This window comes from Drosophila suzukii, chromosome 2L, assembly GCF_043229965.1.
Source record: "Drosophila suzukii chromosome 2L, CBGP_Dsuzu_IsoJpt1.0, whole genome shotgun sequence".
Classification (NCBI taxonomy): domain Eukaryota; kingdom Metazoa; phylum Arthropoda; class Insecta; order Diptera; family Drosophilidae; genus Drosophila; species Drosophila suzukii.
Genome location: NC_092080.1, coordinates 15781605 through 15803482, shown reverse-complemented (window position 1 = coordinate 15803482; position 21878 = coordinate 15781605). Strand labels below are relative to the sequence as shown.

General features: G+C 44.3%; 3 protein-coding genes across 4 annotated transcripts; 2 read left to right on the top strand and 1 right to left on the bottom strand.

Annotated features, from left to right (window-relative positions):
• On the top strand, positions 1-4150 carry eEF2 (eukaryotic translation elongation factor 2). The gene is made up of 5 exons (XM_017081955.4): positions 1-155; positions 749-963; positions 1035-1562; positions 2014-2710; positions 2805-4150. The coding sequence occupies exons 1-5, from the start codon at positions 153-155 to the stop codon at positions 3894-3896; spliced, it is 2535 nt and encodes an 844-aa protein (XP_016937444.1). The 5' UTR covers positions 1-152; the 3' UTR covers positions 3897-4150.
• An 888-nt stretch (positions 4151-5038) lies between these two features.
• On the top strand, positions 5039-15026 carry LOC108018053 (uncharacterized). Of its 2 annotated transcripts, none has more exons than XM_017085447.4 (11): positions 5039-5145; positions 7289-7823; positions 8571-8756; positions 8943-9105; positions 9216-9845; positions 9913-10474; positions 10535-11495; positions 11553-11683; positions 12240-12554; positions 12613-12699; positions 12844-15026. In XM_017085447.4, exons 2-11 carry the CDS (start codon positions 7588-7590, stop codon positions 12984-12986), a joined length of 3414 nt encoding a protein of 1137 aa, XP_016940936.3. In that variant the 5' UTR covers positions 5039-5145; positions 7289-7587; the 3' UTR covers positions 12987-15026. The 2 variants fall into 2 exon arrangements, with proteins under 2 accessions (XP_016940936.3, XP_016940945.3); XM_017085456.4 differs by having other exon boundaries at positions 5072-5145; positions 7286-7823.
• A 299-nt stretch (positions 15027-15325) lies between these two features.
• Positions 15326-21408, bottom strand: Cul2 (cullin 2). Its single transcript, XM_017085468.4, has 9 exons — positions 21265-21408; positions 20802-20973; positions 18266-18490; positions 17126-18203; positions 16739-16856; positions 16569-16675; positions 16135-16503; positions 15959-16072; positions 15326-15902 (listed from the first exon to the last, which is right to left on the bottom strand). Exons 2-9 carry the CDS (start codon positions 20918-20920, stop codon positions 15771-15773), a joined length of 2262 nt encoding a protein of 753 aa, XP_016940957.3. The 5' UTR covers positions 20921-20973; positions 21265-21408; the 3' UTR covers positions 15326-15770.
• Positions 21409-21878: the final 470 nt, after the last annotated feature.

Sequence of the window (21878 nt, the reverse complement as noted above, 5' to 3'; positions counted from 1 at the left end):
CCATGCTGTGATCGATATTTTCAACGTGACCGTTCGGAATTTAGCTCACCTCCACGGTCACTCTGGTCGCCGTGGTCGCTCTTTCCTGTCGAAACGCCGTTGCAAGGCGTAGTGTTTTTTTGGTCCCGCGAGAAAATCTCCAAACATCCAAAATGGTAGGTGCCCAAAGTCCGAAATAATGGCTGGCCTGGCCGCCGGGGAGTCCCCGTGGCGATCTGTGCTGCTATTTAAAATGTCCCAAGTCCGGTGCGTGGAATCCGTCGTCGGTCCGAAAAGTGCAGACGTGACAACCGTTTGTTACCTGGCGAAATTCCGCCCTGCACATATGTACATTCCCCTGTATATAAGTGCACGCATGCATGTGCGTGTGTGTATGTGTGTCTGTGTGGTGAAATGCAGGACAAAGACCAGGAATGACGTATGCAGTTTGCTATTGAAATTTCGCAAGAATGTGAAAGGCATCTGGGTGAAAGTTGCGAAATGCCTCGCGCGAATGGCTACTTCTAATTATATACCTCAATGCTGCAGTGCGGGTGTGTGAGTGAGTGATGTGATTTTCTGTAAATAGGCGACGCAAGTGGTTTTTCTGTTCTTATCTAACCTCAAAGTCCGTGGCACGACAGCCAAGAATCTCTATAAATGTGTGTGTGTGTGGACGCCATTTTTAATATGCACATACAGCCATAGACATATGTACTTTTAGTTGGAACTCGTTCTAATACATAACGATGCCCTATTTTCCTCGCAGGTCAACTTCACCGTCGACGAAATCCGTGGCCTCATGGACAAGAAGCGGAACATCCGCAACATGTCCGTGATTGCCCACGTTGACCACGGCAAGTCCACCCTGACCGATTCGCTCGTGTCCAAGGCTGGTATCATTGCCGGAGCCAAGGCCGGTGAGACCCGTTTCACCGACACCCGCAAGGATGAGCAGGAGCGCTGCATCACCATCAAGTCGACGTAAGACCAGCCACGCCCTGCCCTCCCTCTGACCAGCCCCCGGCTAATCCCAAATTCCATTTCCCCTACAGCGCCATCTCCATGTACTTCGAGGTGGAGGAGAAGGATCTGGTGTTCATCACCCATCCCGATCAGCGTGAGAAGGAGTGCAAGGGTTTCTTGATCAATCTGATCGACTCGCCCGGTCACGTTGATTTCTCCTCTGAGGTGACCGCCGCTCTCCGTGTGACCGACGGTGCCCTCGTCGTGGTCGATTGCGTCTCTGGCGTGTGCGTCCAGACCGAGACTGTGCTGCGTCAGGCCATCGCTGAGCGCATCAAGCCCATCCTGTTCATGAACAAGATGGACCGCGCCCTGCTTGAGTTGCAGCTGGATGCCGAGGAGCTGTACCAGACCTTCCAGCGCATCGTGGAGAACGTGAACGTCATCATTGCCACCTACAACGATGATGGTGGCCCAATGGGTGAGGTCCGTGTGGACCCCTCCAAGGGATCCGTGGGCTTCGGTTCCGGCCTGCACGGCTGGGCCTTCACCCTCAAGCAGTTCTCCGAGATGTACTCCGAGAAGTTCAAGATCGATGTGGTGAAGCTAATGAACCGGTAAGTTTTCTTTATTTAGTTCTTTAACTATGTCTAAACACGCTTCTAGCACAATACGTGTGGCGCTGAGCGGGCGGCATCTTGGAGGACAGCTCTCTAGGGGGCTGTCTTCTTTAGAGTCGCACGTGCTGAGGGCGCCACAAGTGCCACAAAAATAGAAGCAGAACAAACCGCAGGAAACTGTTGAAACGCTGCCTCGGGACCGCTTTCCTAATGTCCAAACGAGTCATGCTAAGGCAGTGATCTCACACTATTACACAGAAACAAAAAATTAGTTAAAGAAACTGAAATAGGAAAGCAAGTCAATTAAAAGAAATACCAAACAATTATATAATAGCCAAGAACAAAGAAATGATAACCAAATACTCAATAAATAAAATTTAGAGGTTAAGATAGGTCAACCAAACCAAATATTAAACTAACCAAATGCTTTATTATTTCCCGTTCACAGTCTCTGGGGAGAGAACTTCTTCAACGCCAAGACCAAGAAATGGCAGAAGCAGAAGGAAGCCGACAACAAGCGCTCTTTCTGCATGTACATCTTGGACCCCATCTACAAGGTGTTCGATGCCATCATGAACTACAAGAAGGAGGAGATCGGTACCCTGCTCGAGAAGATCGGCGTGACCCTGAAGCACGAGGACAAGGACAAGGATGGCAAGGCTCTGCTGAAGACCGTGATGCGCACCTGGTTGCCAGCCGGTGAGGCTCTGCTTCAGATGATTGCCATCCATCTGCCGTCGCCGGTGGTTGCCCAGAAGTACCGTATGGAGATGCTGTACGAGGGTCCCCATGACGATGAGGCCGCCGTTGCCGTCAAGTCTTGCGACCCCGAGGGTCCCCTCATGATGTACATTTCCAAGATGGTGCCGACCTCCGACAAGGGTCGTTTCTACGCCTTCGGACGTGTGTTCTCCGGCAAGGTCGCCACTGGCCAGAAGTGCCGCATCATGGGCCCCAACTACACCCCCGGCAAGAAGGAGGATCTGTACGAGAAGGCCATCCAGCGTACCATCCTGATGATGGGTCGTTACGTCGAGGCCATCGAGGATGTGCCCTCTGGCAACATCTGCGGTCTGGTCGGTGTCGATCAGTTCCTGGTCAAGACCGGTACCATCACCACCTTCAAGGATGCCCACAACATGAAGGTACAACATTTTGGCATTTAAATCAACACGCATATTCTTAAGTTCTCTGCTATTATTTGGACATAACTAATGCCGAATTTTCTTTCAATTCCAGGTCATGAAGTTCTCCGTGTCCCCTGTGGTGCGTGTGGCTGTGGAGCCCAAGAACCCCGCCGATCTGCCCAAGCTGGTGGAGGGTCTTAAGCGTCTGGCCAAGTCCGATCCTATGGTGCAGTGCATCATCGAGGAGTCCGGAGAGCACATCATTGCCGGTGCCGGTGAGCTGCATTTGGAGATCTGCCTGAAGGATCTGGAGGAGGATCACGCTTGCATCCCCCTGAAGAAGTCCGATCCCGTGGTGTCCTACCGTGAGACCGTGTCGGAGGAGTCCGACCAGATGTGTCTGTCCAAGTCGCCCAACAAGCACAACCGTCTGCTGATGAAGGCCCTGCCCATGCCCGACGGTCTGCCCGAGGACATTGACAACGGCGATGTTAGCTCCAAGGACGAGTTCAAGGCCCGTGCCCGTTATCTGTCTGAGAAGTACGACTACGATGTGACTGAGGCCCGTAAGATCTGGTGCTTCGGTCCCGACGGAACCGGACCCAACTTCATCCTCGACTGCACCAAGTCCGTGCAGTACCTGAACGAAATCAAGGATTCCGTTGTCGCTGGTTTCCAGTGGGCCTCCAAGGAGGGTATCCTCGCCGACGAGAACTTGCGCGGTGTCCGCTTCAACATCTACGATGTGACGCTACACGCTGATGCCATCCATCGTGGAGGTGGCCAGATCATTCCAACCACTCGTCGTTGCCTGTACGCCGCCGCCATCACCGCCAAGCCTCGTCTGATGGAGCCCGTCTACCTGTGCGAGATCCAGTGCCCCGAGGTGGCCGTCGGAGGTATCTACGGTGTGCTCAACAGGCGTCGTGGACACGTTTTCGAGGAGAACCAGGTTGTGGGAACTCCCATGTTCGTGGTTAAGGCATACCTGCCCGTCAACGAGTCGTTCGGCTTCACCGCCGATCTGCGCTCCAACACCGGTGGCCAGGCCTTCCCCCAGTGCGTCTTCGACCATTGGCAGGTGCTGCCCGGTGACCCGAGCGAGCCCTCCAGCAAGCCCTACGCCATTGTCCAGGATACGCGCAAGCGCAAGGGTCTCAAGGAAGGTCTGCCCGATCTGTCCCAGTACTTGGACAAGTTGTAAGGCACCACTCAACACCACCACCACCCAATCGCAACCCCCCACACAAGAACATCCATGTGCAGCTGGCTGAGCGGGAGGAACATAGAACAAAGTGGAGCGACCGAAAACAACATCTGAATTCCGCACGGCACCTGAAACAACGCCTGCGGCCGCCGGCAGTGTTTTAATTGAAAACACAAAACATTAAAGAAATTTTGATGATTATTAATTGTATAACAGTAAAACACAACATAATAAATCAAGTAAATGATTAATGCTTATTTTTATATATAAAAAAAGCACTACATGTGGTCGGAACGAAAATAGATTTCTTAGGAAGTGGTGGGGATTAAAGCTTTTATAATAGCGTGTAACAACATGACCAAGGCGATGTTTTTTAGATGTCTATCTTCCCACCCAAGAGGCTAAGGGTATTGATATCTTTGATGTTTATTTTTTAAAACTACACTTTTGAAGTTAAAACAAATTGTTTATGTCTGGGCTCTAAAAACACCAAAGAAATTTCCAAATATTGACCATCTCAAGTGATTTTTTTAGGACGAAATATATTTTTCCATTTTTTAGAATCATTAGAATTGCCTTTAAATGCTGCCAACTTTTCAACGAACACCTTATACTCTTTTAGTCTCTGATTAAGGGGTATAACACGTGTAAAGTATGATATACCCAATGTTTGTATAAAAGTTCCCTAACACCTGTATTGGTTCGAGTCCGCGCTAAGCAATCACGTCATTTATACAAAATACAAATTAAATATCGATATCCGACTGTTATTACGTGTAATTTTTGACTTATAATAATAATAAGTACATTATTTGATTGCCGTGCTAGATATTATAAGTATTTTACTGTATTATTTTAATAACGATTTTTTTTTAATAATTTAATGTAAATGTACCATTGGTCGCCATTTAGTTATGAGCCGCGCAGTTTTAATTTTAAAAAGTGACAAGTTCTTCTTTCAATTAAAGCAATCCCAAAAGAAGTCATTAAAATGTTTTCATTAGCAAGTCAAATAACCAAAATCGCATTGGACCATGTTTACAAAGCGGCGATGTGAAAAATGCTAAATAAATCAAAACCGGTTTTTGTTCACTGATTTTTGGCTGCGTGGGAAGATATCGATACAATATTTTGATACATTTCTGGCATCGCTAGATTTGCGAACGCTGCTCTGCTCTGCCATAAACAAAAGGTCGGTGCGTCGCTCAGTCGAATTTGAGTTGTTGTAGCGGAAAAGGCGGAAAAAGTGGGTTCCCCAGTGTGTATTGTGTATATGCGTGCGTTGTTGTTGCTGTGCTAGTCATAAGCTAATTGCAAAATGCGAATGTTCTCGGAAATTGGCCCACGACTGTTTTTGTCATCGGGCGAAAAACACCGTTACCGTTGCTTTTATGTCGCCGCGGCGTCTGTCATTACAATTGCCCACCCCCTGCGCTCTCACTCTCCCTCCGCCTCTCAATCACTCTCTCTCTTTCGCCCCCGCTTGGGATTAATCTATTTTTAGCAGCATTTCCAATTGGAAGACTCTTGATTTGACCTTTTGGTGTGCCCAAAAGCAGAGCTTTCTAACCGTAATTATTAGGCAGAGCCGAAAAAAGTCGCTTGGTGCTCGAGTGTGTGGGTGTATGGTGTATGTGTCTGCATATGAAAAAATCGATGCCAGACTCCCTGCAGAAACTTCATTCAGAAAGGAAGGAAAGGAATGGAAAGGAAAGCAGAGTGGTAGAAGAGGAAGAAGAGAAGGAGCTGAAGCCAAAGCAGCGACGCCGACAGCAGTAAATTTTACAGCTAGACAAAGTAGCCCCCATGCGTGTGCGATTGTGTGGGTGGCTGTGACTGTGCCTGTAACGGTAACTGTAATCCATAGACAGTCGCCGATAATACCGGAAATGAATTTTTCCCGTATTAGAAACTCAAATATTGCAAACTTTTATTATTATCGCAGCCCGCATCCGTTCGAATGCGATTTTTTTAGGCCAACCCAGTTGCAGTTGCAAAAAGTTTTTTGTTTAGCCACAGGCAAAAAAAAAACGTGTTTATATATAGACAGTAGTACAAAGACTGTGCGTGTGTTAGTGTGTGGGGGAAGGTGGACCAGAATGGTGTGTGAATGCGCCTGACTCGCTACTTAAACTCCTCTCAGCGGGACCCCAAAGTGTATAGAAAATATGAATGAAGATAAGGCAGAGTGCGAATAGTGTGCTCCCACACTCTCCGCTCCTCTCTCGCGTTGTTGTTGTCTCCATCTCCTTCTGCTCCTCCGCCCCCTCCTTCTTCTCACACCTCCACACACTCACATTCCCCAAATTCTCTCTCCTAAAAAAGAGATGCGAAAAATCAATGCACAAAAATCCCTTGTTGAACAGTTTTTAATTGCCCGGAGTGCGCGTGTGTTTACTTTTTTTCTTTATGTGTTTTTTTTGCCGTAAATGAAAAATTAATGTAAGCGATTTTTAAATCAAAACAAGAACAGACGGGCGAAAGGAAACGGGCAAGCGAAAAAATATGGCAAACATCATGGAAAAGTTCTATGATACAGACACAATTTAATGTGCCAAATTTACGGACTGGAACTAAAAATAAAACAATAAAAAGTTGTGTAGTTCGATTTTATTGGGGTTAACAAAAAATAAAATGAAGTAAATTAAAAAAAAGACTTTCAGTTGAAAAAAAAGGTTTTTTCTTTGGAAATACATTTTACTTTTTGTGCTTTCTTAAAAGGAATTCATGTATTTAGGTTTTGTGTACCTACATCTAAAAACATTTCCGTACAAATGTCTCATAAACCTGAGATAGGAGTAAATGATGTTATTCAACTTAGTAAAACCTAAAAATATACAAATTATTTGAAAAAAATATAGAAAGAATTTAGGTTAAGGCAGTATAGAATCAAACTATAAAAATTAACAAGCAAAATACATTTATTTTTATAGTTTTTATGACATGAAACTTGGTTAAGCCAGAGGTCATTTGGAAAATAAAACCATTTATGACAGATTTTATGACACACGATATACTGCTTCGGCACGCATTTGGTTATGAAAACCTTTCTGATCAATGTGTACACATAAATATTCTACCCATTGTTTGCTTTCCTAGCGAAACGAAGGTCAACTTCTGACAGGTTGCGTGCCCTGTAGGCCTGCCCAAAGTTTATCCTGCCGAGTCAATTTTAATTTCCGCTCACACGCTTTTCCACCTAATCGGAAAATATCAATATCCACCGGCGGAAATTTCCCTGCTCGCATTTAAATCGCACGAATAATAGCTCCTAATTGGAAATCACGGCAGCGAAATCAATATTCATTATTTATTAATAGCGACTTACAGAGGCTTACATACCCAAAATCTCTGACCCCCATTCATCCGATTTTCCACCCCCCCAGCAGCCTCGACTTTCCCGATGACGAATTTAATGACCTGAAATAGAAGCAGCGAGGGAAGCAGAAGCAGCAGAAGCAGCAGTGGAAAACCGCCAATCACTTTCACACATTGCCTAGATGAAAATTGAGGCAGCCGACAACAAAGCAACGCCGGCAGCGACGCTGACTGAGGCAGCGACGTCGACGTCCCTGTGGGCGCATTGATTACATTTCCATAATCAACGAAGTATCTCCATATCGACATCGACATCCACAAAGAAGCAGCCGCCGTCGATGGTTTCAATGAGCATCATCATCTTCGCATAATGGCAGCGGCACCCGAATCGTGTGGAGCACGCGATTCCAGCGAACCGGAGACCGAGGGGGCGTTCGATCCGGAGGAGGCGGTCCGGGGGCGGTCACAGGCGGCCATGGCGGACTCCCATTGCCCACTGGATTCCCTGGAGGTGGAGACGGAGGCGGAAGCGGCGGCGGAGGCACTCCAAGATCCAGATCCAGATGCAGATGCTGCCGCTGCTGGAGTTGACCAACAAAGGCAAAAGTATGTCGCAGTTTTTTGCTCTTTTTCAACGAGTTCATTTTTATAAATTCCATCTGCTAACTATTCCCACACTGATAAAAACCCTAGTAAATTTATAAACTTTGGATTCAACTTAAATTTTATTAGCTATCCCAAGATTGCCTTAATACAATAACTACCTTTATATTTGGTAGTGAGAAGTTTAATTTTCATCCATTGCGGTTTTCCTTTCTTTAGTATATTATATTATAGCTATTCAAAACATTTTAAACTGTTATTTTAATATAAATGATTTTTATCGTATCTAATATTTTCTCACTTGATTTAAATGTTTTCATACTAAATCATGCAATTTAAATGTTTTGTATTTATTATTATGTTTTTTAAAACCCAAAATGTTGAACCTTTTCTGTTCCATTTCTTTATCAGTGCATTCAAAATCCAAAAATGATTAAACTAAAAACCGTTTATAAAAATTTGTTAAACCTGTACAAGTTTATATGTCCTTCCCGTTAAGTCAAAAATGGAATAATGAAGTCAATTTATTTTTATGATAGCTGAGGATATAATAGTTAGATCTAAAAAGATTTTTTAACCTTTGGGGTCCTTACGGTTTACGATCTGTATACTAAGACATCGCTGTACTATAGAATCTACTCCAAATATTTTAAACACATATGATCATAAAATGATTATCATTTACAATGAAAAATGCTCTTTTTTTAATTGGTATTACTGATATAACTTTTGCACCTCATCATTTCACAGCGATGATCAACTGCAGCTGCAGTCACTGGAGCCCATCTCCTTGGATGACATACCTGAGCCCATTAAAGTCCTCGACGAGATCATTTCGGAGTTCGAGGAGGCAGCAACGAAACCGGTGGCCTTGCACAGCAACAGTGGCGAGAATCAGTCGGAGGACGATGGCTACATGAGTCTAAGTCGCAAAAAGTGAGTAAAACATATGGCTATTAAAATATTTTACATACTAAACTTGAAAGTAGAAACACATTAAATATTTAGCTGCAAGCCTGTCAACCCATCAACCATGCATGACTTGGGGAATCACCACATTCCAATTACCACTTAGCACCAACCCTCACTTCTGCTAATCAATTTTCAACTTTGACTTTGCAGCATGTCCAAAAAGGACTCGGAAGATGTGCCCCAAACACCCAGCACCGACACGGTGCCCGAGGGAAGTTTCAATGAGGTGGATGGCACGGCTGAGAACCTAACCAAGTTATCTGAGGTGGAACACGGACAGGAAACTACGACGCCCCTCATTCAGACAACACTGGTGAGTCCGGGTTGGGGGTAGACCCCCCCATGTCAAGCACTCCAGCTAATGGGAAAGCAATTAACTCACCGCACAACCACCTCTCTTCCCACCCCACTCTTGCACTCCAGCCAAAGGCACGTGGTTCCAGCTCGACTCCGGCCACCAACTCGAACTACTCGAGTCTGCCGTGCTGCGGGGCCAGGGCCTCCAATTTGGGCGGCGCTTCCGCTGGCAATTCCTCGAGTGGATTGGCCGCCATCCGGCACCCGGGCAGCTGCAACGGTGGACGCAACGCACTGGGCATTGACATCAGTGCCGTGCACAATGCCGTGCTACGTGGCAATCTGGCCAAGTTGCCGGAGCCCTTCGTCAACGAACATCCGGTGACCATCTACCCGGGCCCATCCTCCAAGGCGGCCGGGGGAGAGGGTGCCCGGAGCAAGCGGCTGCTCAGCTCGGTGGAGAAGCACAAGGAGGTGTGCCACATGCTCAATCCGCACTCCAGCAGCTCCACCTCCTCGTCCGGCTCGCAGCACACGTCCAGCGGCGAGGCCTCTCCGGCTGCCTCCCACATCAATGTGGCGTCCTCGAAGCAGGCTAGCCGGGATGAGGACTACTCGGAGGACTCGCTGGAGGAGTCCACCATTTCCACAGACCTCACGCCCGTCAAGCAGAACGGCGTGGCCTGGGAGATTCACTTCAAGAGCAATAAGAAGAAGTCCAATGGCACCAAGAAGTCCTCTGGTGCATCCAAAAAGGTCAGTTTGAAGGAATTTCTATAATACTTACTTATTCTGATATATATCCTTTATACCCTGCAAACAGAAGGGCAACAACTTGGACGACTTCAACAACAGCTTTGTATACAACGAGCAGAGCATGCTGGGCAAAGGAACCTTCGTTATTCGCCGTTCCACAGCCAAAAAACCGCCTCGTGCCGCTGATGTCTTTTGTATACCCAAACCGCCGCGTCCTTCGTTGGCCGAGAGATCGGGATCTGGATCTGGCTGTAAAGTGGGAGCCGGAGCGATCAGTAATGAGTTCTACACCAGCGACAGCGAGCAGAGCGATGCCACGCCACTGCCTCCACCGCCGCCCTCCTCCTCCGAGATGAACTTTGTGTACAAGGAGTGCGAGGCCAATGCGGCGCAGACACGCCGCGGATTGGAGATGGCCGCCGCACATCGGGCGGCTCTGTCGCTAGACATCGCCGAGGCCCCGGACCAACTGGGCCACTGCAAGCCAATGAAGAGCAAGACGGCCATGTTGACCGAGAAGCGGCTGAGCGCCGAGTCCATGCCGGACAACACGTCCAGCAGCGAGGAGTTCGATGAGGCGCGTCTCAACGGAAACGGAAACTACGAGCTGTTCGGCTACAACGGAAATGGTGTGTATTTTTGTATACTTTCTGTAAAATGAAATATTAACTGATGATCTCCTAATACAGAACAACGCGTTTCCAATGCCACCACTCCACACACCGATCTGGCCCCCACTTTGGAGGAGGACGAAGAGCTGTCTGACTTTAGCTACGGGTGTGCTCCTCTCATGCAAATCGAGCATAACATCAGCGCCTTGCTGCGCGGAGACATTCCAATTGTGGGTCAGCAGGCGGGCTGCAATGGCAGTGCAGCCGCCAGTTTGGCAGCTGCAACAGCAGCTGAGCTGCATGCCAAACGGATACTGGAGTTCCGACCAGGCGTTCACAAGTCCGAGAGTGCCAAGGAGATGCTGCTGTCGCAGATGCCCAGCCTGGGCCCGCTGCCCCCATCGCCGCCCAGCTCCAATCCGGATCTATTCGACTACGATGCCCCACTGCCGCCATCTCCGATTGAGCCGCGCAAGCAGCTAGAGCTGCCGGCCGTGGTGGCGGCCAGTGCCCCGCCAGCAAACCGCGGCACCACCGTCGTTGAGGTTCATGCCACAGCCTCCGGAGCGGCCGTGCACAGCAGCAACAGCCATACGCGCCGCAGTCGCGACAATGTGGCCGCCGTGCGTCATTTCACCGACGAGCTGCCACCGCCACCGGCGCCTGCCCATCAAGTGACCAGCTTCCTGGAGGGCCTGCCCGGACCGCCAATGGTGCCACCACACCGGGCAACCGGAGGCCATTCGGCCAACACCATGAAGTCCTGGAGCATTGACTCACAGTATCGCAAGAGATCGCCCAAGCTGTTTGGCCACTACAGCAGCGGAGGCGGCAGTGGAATAACCACACCCACCGGGCTGGGACCGATGCCTCCATTGCCACCGCCCCCGCTCGACGGAATGGCTCCGGGCGGATCCGGATCCTATCAACGACGGTACATCAATTACGGCACCAAGCGCAGCCTGAAGCAGTCGCCGCGCGAGGAGCATCGTCTGCAAACCTCATGTAGTCTTCCTGAAACTCCAATTTTTGCCAGAGGGTAAGTCGCTCCATGCGGGAAAGAAGTCCTCACTAAATGGTAACCATTCTTCGTCAGCTGTGACATACCACGTACGCCATATCGACGCCAAAATGAGCCGTTGCCTGTGGTCAGCGGTTCCCGCACAGCTCCCAGGTCCAGCACATCGAACAGCATCAACATGGGCACTTCAATTATGGGGATTGGGGGTGAGTAAAATGAATCACTGAAAGTTGTTCAATTAGGGTATTTATTTGAAAGTAAATAAATCAATAGATTTATAAACGGGAATGTATAGAACATATACATACAATATACATTAGAGTGGTTCGTTTTGTATTTATAAATCGTAGGAGGGGGCGTAATTTATGAACAATACCAATCAATATTGCCAAAGAAACTATATCTTGAAAATCACATTTCGTGAGAGCAAAAATTGAACTGAAGGTTCATAAAACACTTAAAACACTTATCTTCCATGGGTTTAAATTATTAGTATATTTGTTTCTACCAAATAAGGAAGAAATATGAGAACTTTTTTTTGTTTAGCAACATAAAACTATAAATTTCGGCAGGAACAACCCCTTTTTCCAGGAATATTTATTTTAAACGTTGATAAACCTATACTTAATGGTTATAGAACCCTAAGAATAACAGAGATGTAATATGGGAACATTAACCAATTTTTTTTTAACCGGGACAATACTATTTATTTGGTGACTACCTAATCAAGATAAACCTTATTTGTAAACCTCTCTTCTTTAGCCGGTAACTATGGAACGGCCCAAATTTGCCGCCAGCGCTCGATCAATCATGCCTTGGCATCCAATGAGATGCTACGCATGACTGGAGCCCCAGCTCGCGGTTGGTATCCAAAGCAGCGGGGAATGCGCCCGGTCTCCACCGAGAACATAGATCGCCTGGCCTCCGTGCGGGTGTGGGACAATCCGGCGGGCATGTCGGGCACCGGTCAATCTCGCAAGCCATTAACGCTGCCACCAAATCTCACGCCATCCTTCCTAAACAAATCTCCCCGCGAGGCGCTGCGTCGAGTGACTAGTTTGCTGATAACCAAAAAGAGTAAGTTTTATATAATTGGACGGACCAACTAATAAAGATATTTTCTTAAACCCTTTAGAGAACAGCAAGGATCGAAAACATAAGGCCTATTGCGATCAGCTTATGGATGATAACAACAGCAAGCATGCCTATGAATTTGAGACGGGTAAGATATGTGATAGATAGGGTTTTCTTTTGATATAATATTATGAGATGTATCTTAGCTTTTGTAAGATGTATCTTACTTTTTCTCCTATACCAGTAAAGTTTGAAATCAAATAGTATACTAACATTATACTCTTTTTTTCAGGCTCCACCAAGCGGAAGGATACCACCAGTCGCAAGGAGAAGGACAACGCAGCCTCCGGGGTGACCACCAATGCCAAGCCCAAGAAGAAGGGCCTCTTCAAGTCCCTTTGGAAGCGCTCGAAAACCACCTCGTTGGAACAGTAGAAAGGTCCTCGCCGGCAAGCCTAAGCACTGCCCCCCAGTTTTATGTACACCATAAGCCTATGATAGCATCGAAAATGATAATAACCCTGCACTTACACTCACGTTTATCGGGTCGCATGTTGAGAGTTTGTCTTTGCACCCAACCACACCCCCACCCACACTCACCTGCTCATCCGATCAGCAAAACTTTCTCACGCTCGTGTTCGTTCACCTTGAAAACAATTGAAGCAATTTTGTATACACATCGTATCGTATATATCGGTCATATAGAAATGAGAAAACTGAAGAATTCAAATGCACAAAAGCCGTGAATCGTAAAGACTGAAAATGAAAAAAGCGTAAAACAAAGAAAATTTAAGCGAAAACGAAAATATTATGAAAGACAATGAAATTAACTGAACATATGCAAACAATATTCCACTCTCACAAACTAAAGAAAATGAAAAACGAAAGCAGTTGTATGGATCGCACGGCTATATCATATGTACTCGTTTATGTATGTATGTGCAGTATCCCCCGACCTTGAACTTGCCAAAAAAAAAGAGATTATCGCAATTATTCTATGGCCGTACAACCGAAACCTAACCAAATGCACGCAACATGGGCGCAGCAAGAAATTTACAACTTATACAAGCACTGAATTTATATAAACGTATATAGATATGAGCGCTATATATATAGTTTGGACTATAACTGAACCGTTTAGGGTTCTAGGCAACATTTCTTACTTTACGGCGGTGTTTAATTCTTTAGGTACTTTTGTGTAGCTGAGAAATAAGTTTGGGTTCGATGACTATTTTCTACTTTTCTTGAGTTGGTCAAGGGACTTAAAACGAACTGGGAATACGGAATAAAGTGCAATTGGAGACGAGGTATTGTTTGATTTGAGAAAATATCTCATGGATACCAATCCTTGGCTTTGCCCAAGAAGCCATCCCCAAAAAACTCGAATAAAACCCCAGTCGCAATAATATACAAGAATATAAAATCTCATAAAACGAGTTACATTTCCAAAAAACTGAAAAAGAATGAAGTTAAGCCCTCCACGTTTAAAAAAAAAGAAAGAATTTTGATAATAACCAGTTTGAAATTGATTTAATCCATATAATCTTAAAACGCAAAATTAATGCTCAATACGATTTTACCAGAGAAAGCATTTCTCAAATTTTGAGCGCGAAGGAAGTTAGGTAGTTGGAGAAAGAAAACTGCAATATGAAACAACAAAACTAGTCATTAAATATTAAAAAATAAACAACAGAAAAGGATATATGGAAGATAACATATTTTTTATTAACACTCACTGAGAAGCCAAGAATGAAGATTTGGCAGCATTTTATGAGCAGGAGCTGGCCCCCAAGAGCAAGTTGAAAGTATTATTAACGATTTATATTATATGCTATAGCAAGTTGGTATTTATTATAATTAATGACATATGTACAATTATTTGAATTAACATTATTGAATATATTTTTTAGAAAAGTAGCATGAAACGAAATAAAATTATTAAAACAGAAATAATCCATGGCCCGTGTACTTTATATATAGATATATATCTATTAAAATTGGATCCTTTGGCAGAGGCGAAACTTAAATGGTTATTGAACACAAGAATATAACATTAAAATCGACTTTTAGAATTACTGGGCATCATAAAAACAATAATAATATTCTTTTTAAACATTCGAGAACTGGATGTCAATTTTATTTTTTAAATTAACGGCCAATAAAAAATTAATAGCCCAATTAAAGCGTTTTTTTCAATACTCTACAAAATAAATCTCACGCATTTTGGAAGTGTTTTCCTTGAAAAATTTTTGCGCACTAGCAAGATCTGGGATTCCATTTAGACATTTTCCAATTCAAATGACAAATTACAATAAAAATACGAACAGATCTATAAAAGTTACACCTTAGCATACAAACACAGACAGCAGTAAACAGATAAAGTTATATATAATTTTTTAGCAAGGAAAATAAATTTTTAATATTAAAATTTAACAATTGTATATGAGGGTAAATAAAATGAAATAATAAAAAGAACCTTGAAATAATATTGACATGTATGACTTAAAACGTGTTTTAATGGAAACATATTCAAACGCAGGCAGATCTATACTTTATGGATAGTAGATGGCATTTACAATTTATTGAAATCGTAAGAGACCTGCTAAAATTCGTTGATCAAAGATTCTAAAAATTCGGAGCTTGTTGATAAATATTTTAAAAATATTTTTCTGTTTACTTTCTGGCCAATTTAATTGGATTGCTTGGGTGAACGCATTCAATCCGTTTGGGAAATAGACCACTAACGAGTTGGGAAAAAATTTCTCGGCATCGAATTTGAAAATTTGTTTTCGGTTTTTATTTTACATTTTCCAGCAATTCGTTCTGCTTTGTGCGTGTGTGCATAAAACCAGACAAATATACAATACATAAAAGGAATATATCTACAATTATATAGGACACACGCATTAAATCAAAATGGGGCAACTAACTAAACTAAATTAAAAGTATCAGTAACATCGTTCGATCGCCACACATCTTTCATTCCAATAAGCTAAGATCATAAAAAAAAACAAAATCCAAATCGCTTGACCACTCTTTTGCTTTTCTTGTAAGAATATTGTAAACATATGGATGTTAGTAGTTTGCTAAAATCCTGTCTATTTATGAGGTGTTTTAAGACAAAATAAGCCGCTTGGTTAACAATTTCTTTTTCTGTTTATGGGGGATTGTAGTCTGGGGAGTTTAATTAGCTTTAGATTAAATAATCTCTTCCGCAGTCTAGGCCATGTAGCTATATTCATCGCCGGAGTTCGCGGTCCGCTCAATATATTGTTTGTCAATTAACGATTCCACACATTTCTTGATCATTGCTATGTTGGGCGTAAAGCTAACCTTTGATAAAGAGAGTACCTGGGAAAGAAAATATGTTATTTTTGATTTAAGGTTAGATATTTTAGACCTCATACCTCTTGTATCAGCGCATTGTGCTTCAGGACTTTGCGCGACTTCATGATTCTGACAATGGCGGCTTGCAGAAACAGTTTTCGGTCCTCATCCACCGAGTTGATCGTGTGTTCCACCTACATGAGAAACGAAGATTTGAAAATCTCTTTTCTAATTTAATATATATGCAGTTATTCACCTCCTGTGGCGTCTCTTTTTGCAAAGCCGAACTAATTTTAAACTTTGTACGCTTATTTGTGTAATCCAAATTCAATTCTATTCGAGTCTCCCCGGCGAGATTCTCTGAGCTGGCATTCAGCAACTTTGACTCGATCATAGGCTGCATGTGCTTCTGAAACGTCTCGTCATTCAGCTGCAGGGTGTTCTGAATCTCCCGACAACTCAGGCTGTCGCACGACTCGAACAGCAGAATTATCGCCATCTGGTAGGTTTGCATCGTCACGATGTAGGACTTTTTTAAATGGCTCAACTTCAGTTCACCATGGCACATGTGATGCAGCCAAGTCAGCTTGCGACCACTGAACAGTTTATGGTAATATTCCTCGAACTGAAAGAAGCGCAAGCAATGTTATTGAATCGTTACGAGTATAAAATATACACATTGCCACTTACCATTTTAATCGACTTCTCAAATTCCTGCGGCACAGCAAATGGTATAACTTGTGTGGATCCCAAGGGCCAAGCGCCAGCCTGCAAAACCTTGATGGAGAGATTGATGCCTGCGTGGGATCTTAAGTGTTAGGAAACTATGTGGATATTATCATTATCATTTCAAAACTCACCCAAGTCCACATTATTATCCTTTAGGTGAGTATTAAACTTGTTGTTCAGATCCGTAGATACCGAAATGTCCGTAAACATGCGATGTAGTTTATTGGTAAACTCATATCCACAGGCTTGCTGTAAAAATAAATAAAGAATTTAGTGATAAATAAAAACACGTACAAAGTATGCCACTGTTAGTGTTAAAGGAATTAAATTATCAAACCAAAATATACGCCATATTTAGCTTATCATGTTGAGCAGGCTGAATTTACTAAATTATGAAAGGTCAGTTCTTGCAGTTATCAGTTAGAATGATTATTTTGAAATTTAACTGTCATGCTCATTAACTTTACAATGGCTACGTTAGGTAGTGCATTTTGTTTAAATTATGTTGGAACTCTTACCTTTAACCGATTGATCATTCCCTCCTCCGCGTCCATGCTCTGACTTTGCTCGTGAATAAGGCGCTTGGCCAACAGTCGGCTGTAGAACTTCTGGTAAACATCCTTGTCCTCGATGTATTTGAAGATGGTTATATTGTTGGTAAGCTTCTGGTCAATCTCCGCCTCACAGGTCTTGGACTTCTTCAGTAGCGTATCACAGTATTTGGCCACATACTCGGCGCTGCGGCACGGCTGGCGCTCGGTGGGCCGGCGATTGATAACGCTGGCGCACGCCTTGTCCAACGCGCTTAGGAAGAGTGAATCGTTCTCGAAGACGTCGGCGATGAGCTCTTGGTACTTATGGTGCACCTTCAGCATATTCTCCACGAACGCAATGTGTATGTTCTCGCCCTTGAGCGCGGACACGGTCTGCAGACCTTCGCTTTTGATGTGTTCCAAAAAGGTCGTGATGAGCTCGGACTTTAGGCTGTCAGGTATGGGCTTGAGAACGATGTACATGTTGCGCAGATCTTGGCGCCGCTCCTCGGACACCATTTCGCGGCACTCAGAGTAGATGAAGCCCAGGCGATCGTTGATGAACTTCTCCTCGCACTCTTTGCGCAGCTTTGGCAGGGAACTGACATGCAGAAACTTCTGGGCTCTCCTGCTCTCGTACTCTAGTATCCGGATAACCTCCTGCATGTACTCCGACACCGAGCAGCGCTGCAGCAGCTTGTTGGCCTCGTCTGTATAATAGGCACCGCTGGCTTCCAGCATGGGTCCCTCGAAGAGTTCTTGGTAGAGCTTGAGCGAGCCCGTCTTCTTGTAGTCCTGCACCTCCACAAAACTGTGTATCACACCGTTGATAATCTGCACGCGATGGTGATCCAAGGTGCCATTGCTGGCCCTGTCGGCGGCAATACCCTCGAGTATGTGGCGCACCAGTTCGCTGGAGAGATACTCAATCATGTACAGCCGCCAAATGTCCAGTCCCAGTTCGCCAATCTCCATTTGCTCGGCAGCATCGCTGGACAGGTTGCCGTAGAACGATTCCGTGTCGGTGATCTTCTGTTTCTTGATGTGCTGCTGGTTTAGGTAGCTAAAAGTAGGGAAAACCAATGATTAGTATGTGTTTGGGGCCAGCTTTCAAGGGATGCTCACATGTATAACTGGTGGAGATATTTGATGCCCTGGCTGTACTCCATCCAGGTGGTGTAGTAGCGATGGAGGAGATCGGGGCCACCGTGGGGGTTGGCGCTCTCGCCCTCGATCAGAACCTTCTTGGCCAGCATCTCCTGGACGTGCTGCTCTAGGAAGTGCTTTGTCTCCCCGTAGAGGCGATCGGCCATCGGTTCCGGCTGCGCGACGCATAGCGTGTAAACGTCGCTATATGTTTTTGGGAAGGTGATTGGACAGACCGATGTGTTAGTGCGTGTTTTATTTTAGCAATTCCAATTTGGCAACTCACGCTGCACACACATATACAAACAGTTGCGGTCGGAATAATAGCAGAGCCTAAGCTATCCCTCTTAATTTGGTCTTACAATGTATACTACTTTTTAGACGAGTCCTCAAAAACTACTAACTATTGGGTGGGCAAGAAAGTCATGTCGTTTTTTTTAGTAATCGTTTTTAATCTAATTTATTTACGACTAATCGAGCACCAGGGTCACACTTTTTAGTATCGTTTTAAAGCTTATTGTCTTAGGTACTATCGACGAAAATTTGGTAATTATTCGATAACATTTGTGGAAGCTATAGCAAATTAAACATGGAGGACCAAAGTGAGCATTTTCGGCATATTTTGCTTTTTTACTTCCGAAAAGGAAAAAAAGCGGTCGAAGCTCGCGAAAAATTGTGCGAAGTGTATGGTAAAGATGCCATGAGTGATCGCCAATGTCAGCGCTGGTTTGCCAAATTCAGGCTTGGAGATTTTGGAGTTAAAGACGCCCCACGTTCTGGTCGACCATCGGCCGTTTTTGACGAACAAATTCAGGCTTTGCTGGATGAAAACCGGCGCTATTCAACGCGGGAGATGTCAGAGAAGCTCAGTGTGTCGCATACAACGGTTGAAAACCATTTGAAGAAACTTGGCTACGTAAGCAAGCTCGATGTTTGGGTTCCGCATAACTTAAAGGAAATTCACCTAACTAAGCGTATCAACATCTGCTATTCTCTGCTGCAACGGATTAAAAACGATCCTTTTTTGAAGCGGATCATTACTGGCGACGAAAAGTGGGTTGTTTACAATAATGTCCAACGAAAAAGATCATGGAGCAAGAAAGATGAGCCAGCCCAAGCCACATCAAAGGCCGATATCCATCAGAGGAAAGTTGTGCTGTCTGTTTGGTGGAATTGGAAGGGTGTAGTGCACTTTGAGCTGCTGGGACGGAATGAAATCATCAATTCAGATGTGTACTGTCGCCAGCTATCCAATTTGGCGGAAAAAATTAAAGAAAAGGAGCCGGCACTAGCTAATCGCAAGGGTATAGTCTTTCACCATGACAACGCTAGGCCCCACACATCTTTGGTCACTCGGCAAAAATTAACGGAGCTGAATTGGGAAGTGCTACCACATCCACCGTATAGTCCGGACTTAGCACCTTCAGATTACCATTTGTTTCGCTCTCTTCAAAACTCTTTGAATGGTAAAAACTTTGATTCAGATGAGGCTGTCGAAAACCACTTGTCTCGATTCTTTGCTGGAAAAGACCAAAAGTTCTTCGAGCGCGGAATTATGCAGCTGCCCGAGAGATGGTCATTAGTGGTCGAACAAAACGGCCAATACATAATTGATTAATTATAAGTCCTGATATAAATAAATCATCTTTGAAAATATTGAAAAAAAACGACATGACTTTCTTGCCAACCCAATATAATCATCTTAAATAAATCTTTTAAAGTTATATACCAACAAGGGAATATTTAATACATATGTAACTAGCTTGAAGCTGGGAAACAATTCTCACTTCTTATCTACACGTTTACAAAAATATCGGTGCATTAATCAGGCCTGTAGATTACGAAATTTTGCAAATCATCGGCTACGCACTTGCAGCTATATTTGTGGCTGCTGCTGTGGGAACAATAAACATATGGCCCACTGGCTAAATAATGGCACATATGTTTTAGCTATGGATATATAAAATATAGAAAATTCCTTTTTTGGGATAATATATGTATGTACTTTGTACAATTAAGACTGATTTCTCCTGTGGTAGTGATCTCTAGTGATCTTTAAATATTTAACTAGAGAGGGAGGTTTATAATTATGTTAAAAGATTAATGGCTTTAAGGAAGTTTTTTAAGTTAATATAGCTTGTGGTAGCAACTGGATATTCTGTTCTAGGGATTATTATATAAATTCAAGTTTCTTCTGGATATGATCTTTAAAAAGCTAACTAGAAATTGAGAGTTATAAAGACTTAAGAAGATTTCTGATATAAAAAGCTATTTATATCGAGTTAGTATAGCCTTTTGTAATGAGGGAAAGTGCTATTTTAAGGATTATATCATATAGATTGTGATCTGAAGTGATCTCTAGTTTTCTGTATAATTCGAACTAGAAAGTTGGAGGGTTTTGAAAATGCTATTAGGTGTTTTTTTTATTGAGTAAGTATAGCCTGTGGTAATCTCTCCTAGTGGGTGCTATTACTCCGACCGCTGCTGTGGAAGACCGAGACCGAGACCTACTTACCTGAAGCTTGTGTTCCACACCGAGCGCTCCACTTTGGTGAGCGTTATCACCGACTCGGCGATGCAGCGCAGGCGCGGCCAAACGTCGACAAACTCCACTATCTTGGGCTTGAGCGACATCTCGACTGGGTCTGGATCCTGGGTCCGTCTGGGGATGGATGAGGTGGTGTTGGCTGGTGGGGCAGGTGGCGGATAGCAGATGGATTTGGGTTAGTACTCGGCGGATTAACAGATGGGCCGATCCCTATTCTGATCCTGCGGCCTGCGCGATTACAGCATGCGTTGGCAGGCGAACCGAATCCACTTGTGCTTTGCTTTTGCTTTTTGGCATAATCGCGCAGCTCGCTCACTTTTTGTGTGGGGGCCACCAGCTCGTTGGCCTTGCCCTCGGCCCAATTCACAGCTGGCCGGGCACCGAACCACGGATCGCGGGGGCGGGGTGGGCGCACTCAGCGCCTACTCACCTGCTGCTTAACTACGCTATTTACTAATTAATTACGCCGAGAATTTAGTTTTTTGCACTTTTTTTGCTATCGTATCGTAAAACGGGTCGTCAGACGGGGACGATATCGATACATCGATATGTTGTTATTGGCACGCGATATCAGGGCTGCACACACTTTCCCACGCGAACTATCGCGTTCCCACTGGCGCCGACAGCTGTTTTACCAAAAAACTCCTATTTATACAAATATAAATTAATTGGTGTCTTGTAAGTGCATAAAAGTGCTTGAAAGTGAAAAGGGTAACCTTTTCATTTAAAATCAGCAGCTCCTTATGGTTGTTTTCATAAGTAGCTCACAGTGCCAGGCTCATAAATGCGCTGAAGAAACTCTTTTGGCGGGTTTTCAAACTTAAAATGGAGTAATAATATATTGTTATGTAATGCAAGTATTATTTTTAAAGCCTGTCCCCCTCCCTTTTTTCAAAATGTTAATTGTAAAATAAAGAAGACTCGAAAAAGGACTTCATATTAAAAAAATAAAAACTGCTGCCTTTTAATCTAAAAAAATCCAAAAGATATGTATGTCTTAAAAGTTTGATCTAAAGTTTCATTTGAAATACATCCATATAATAA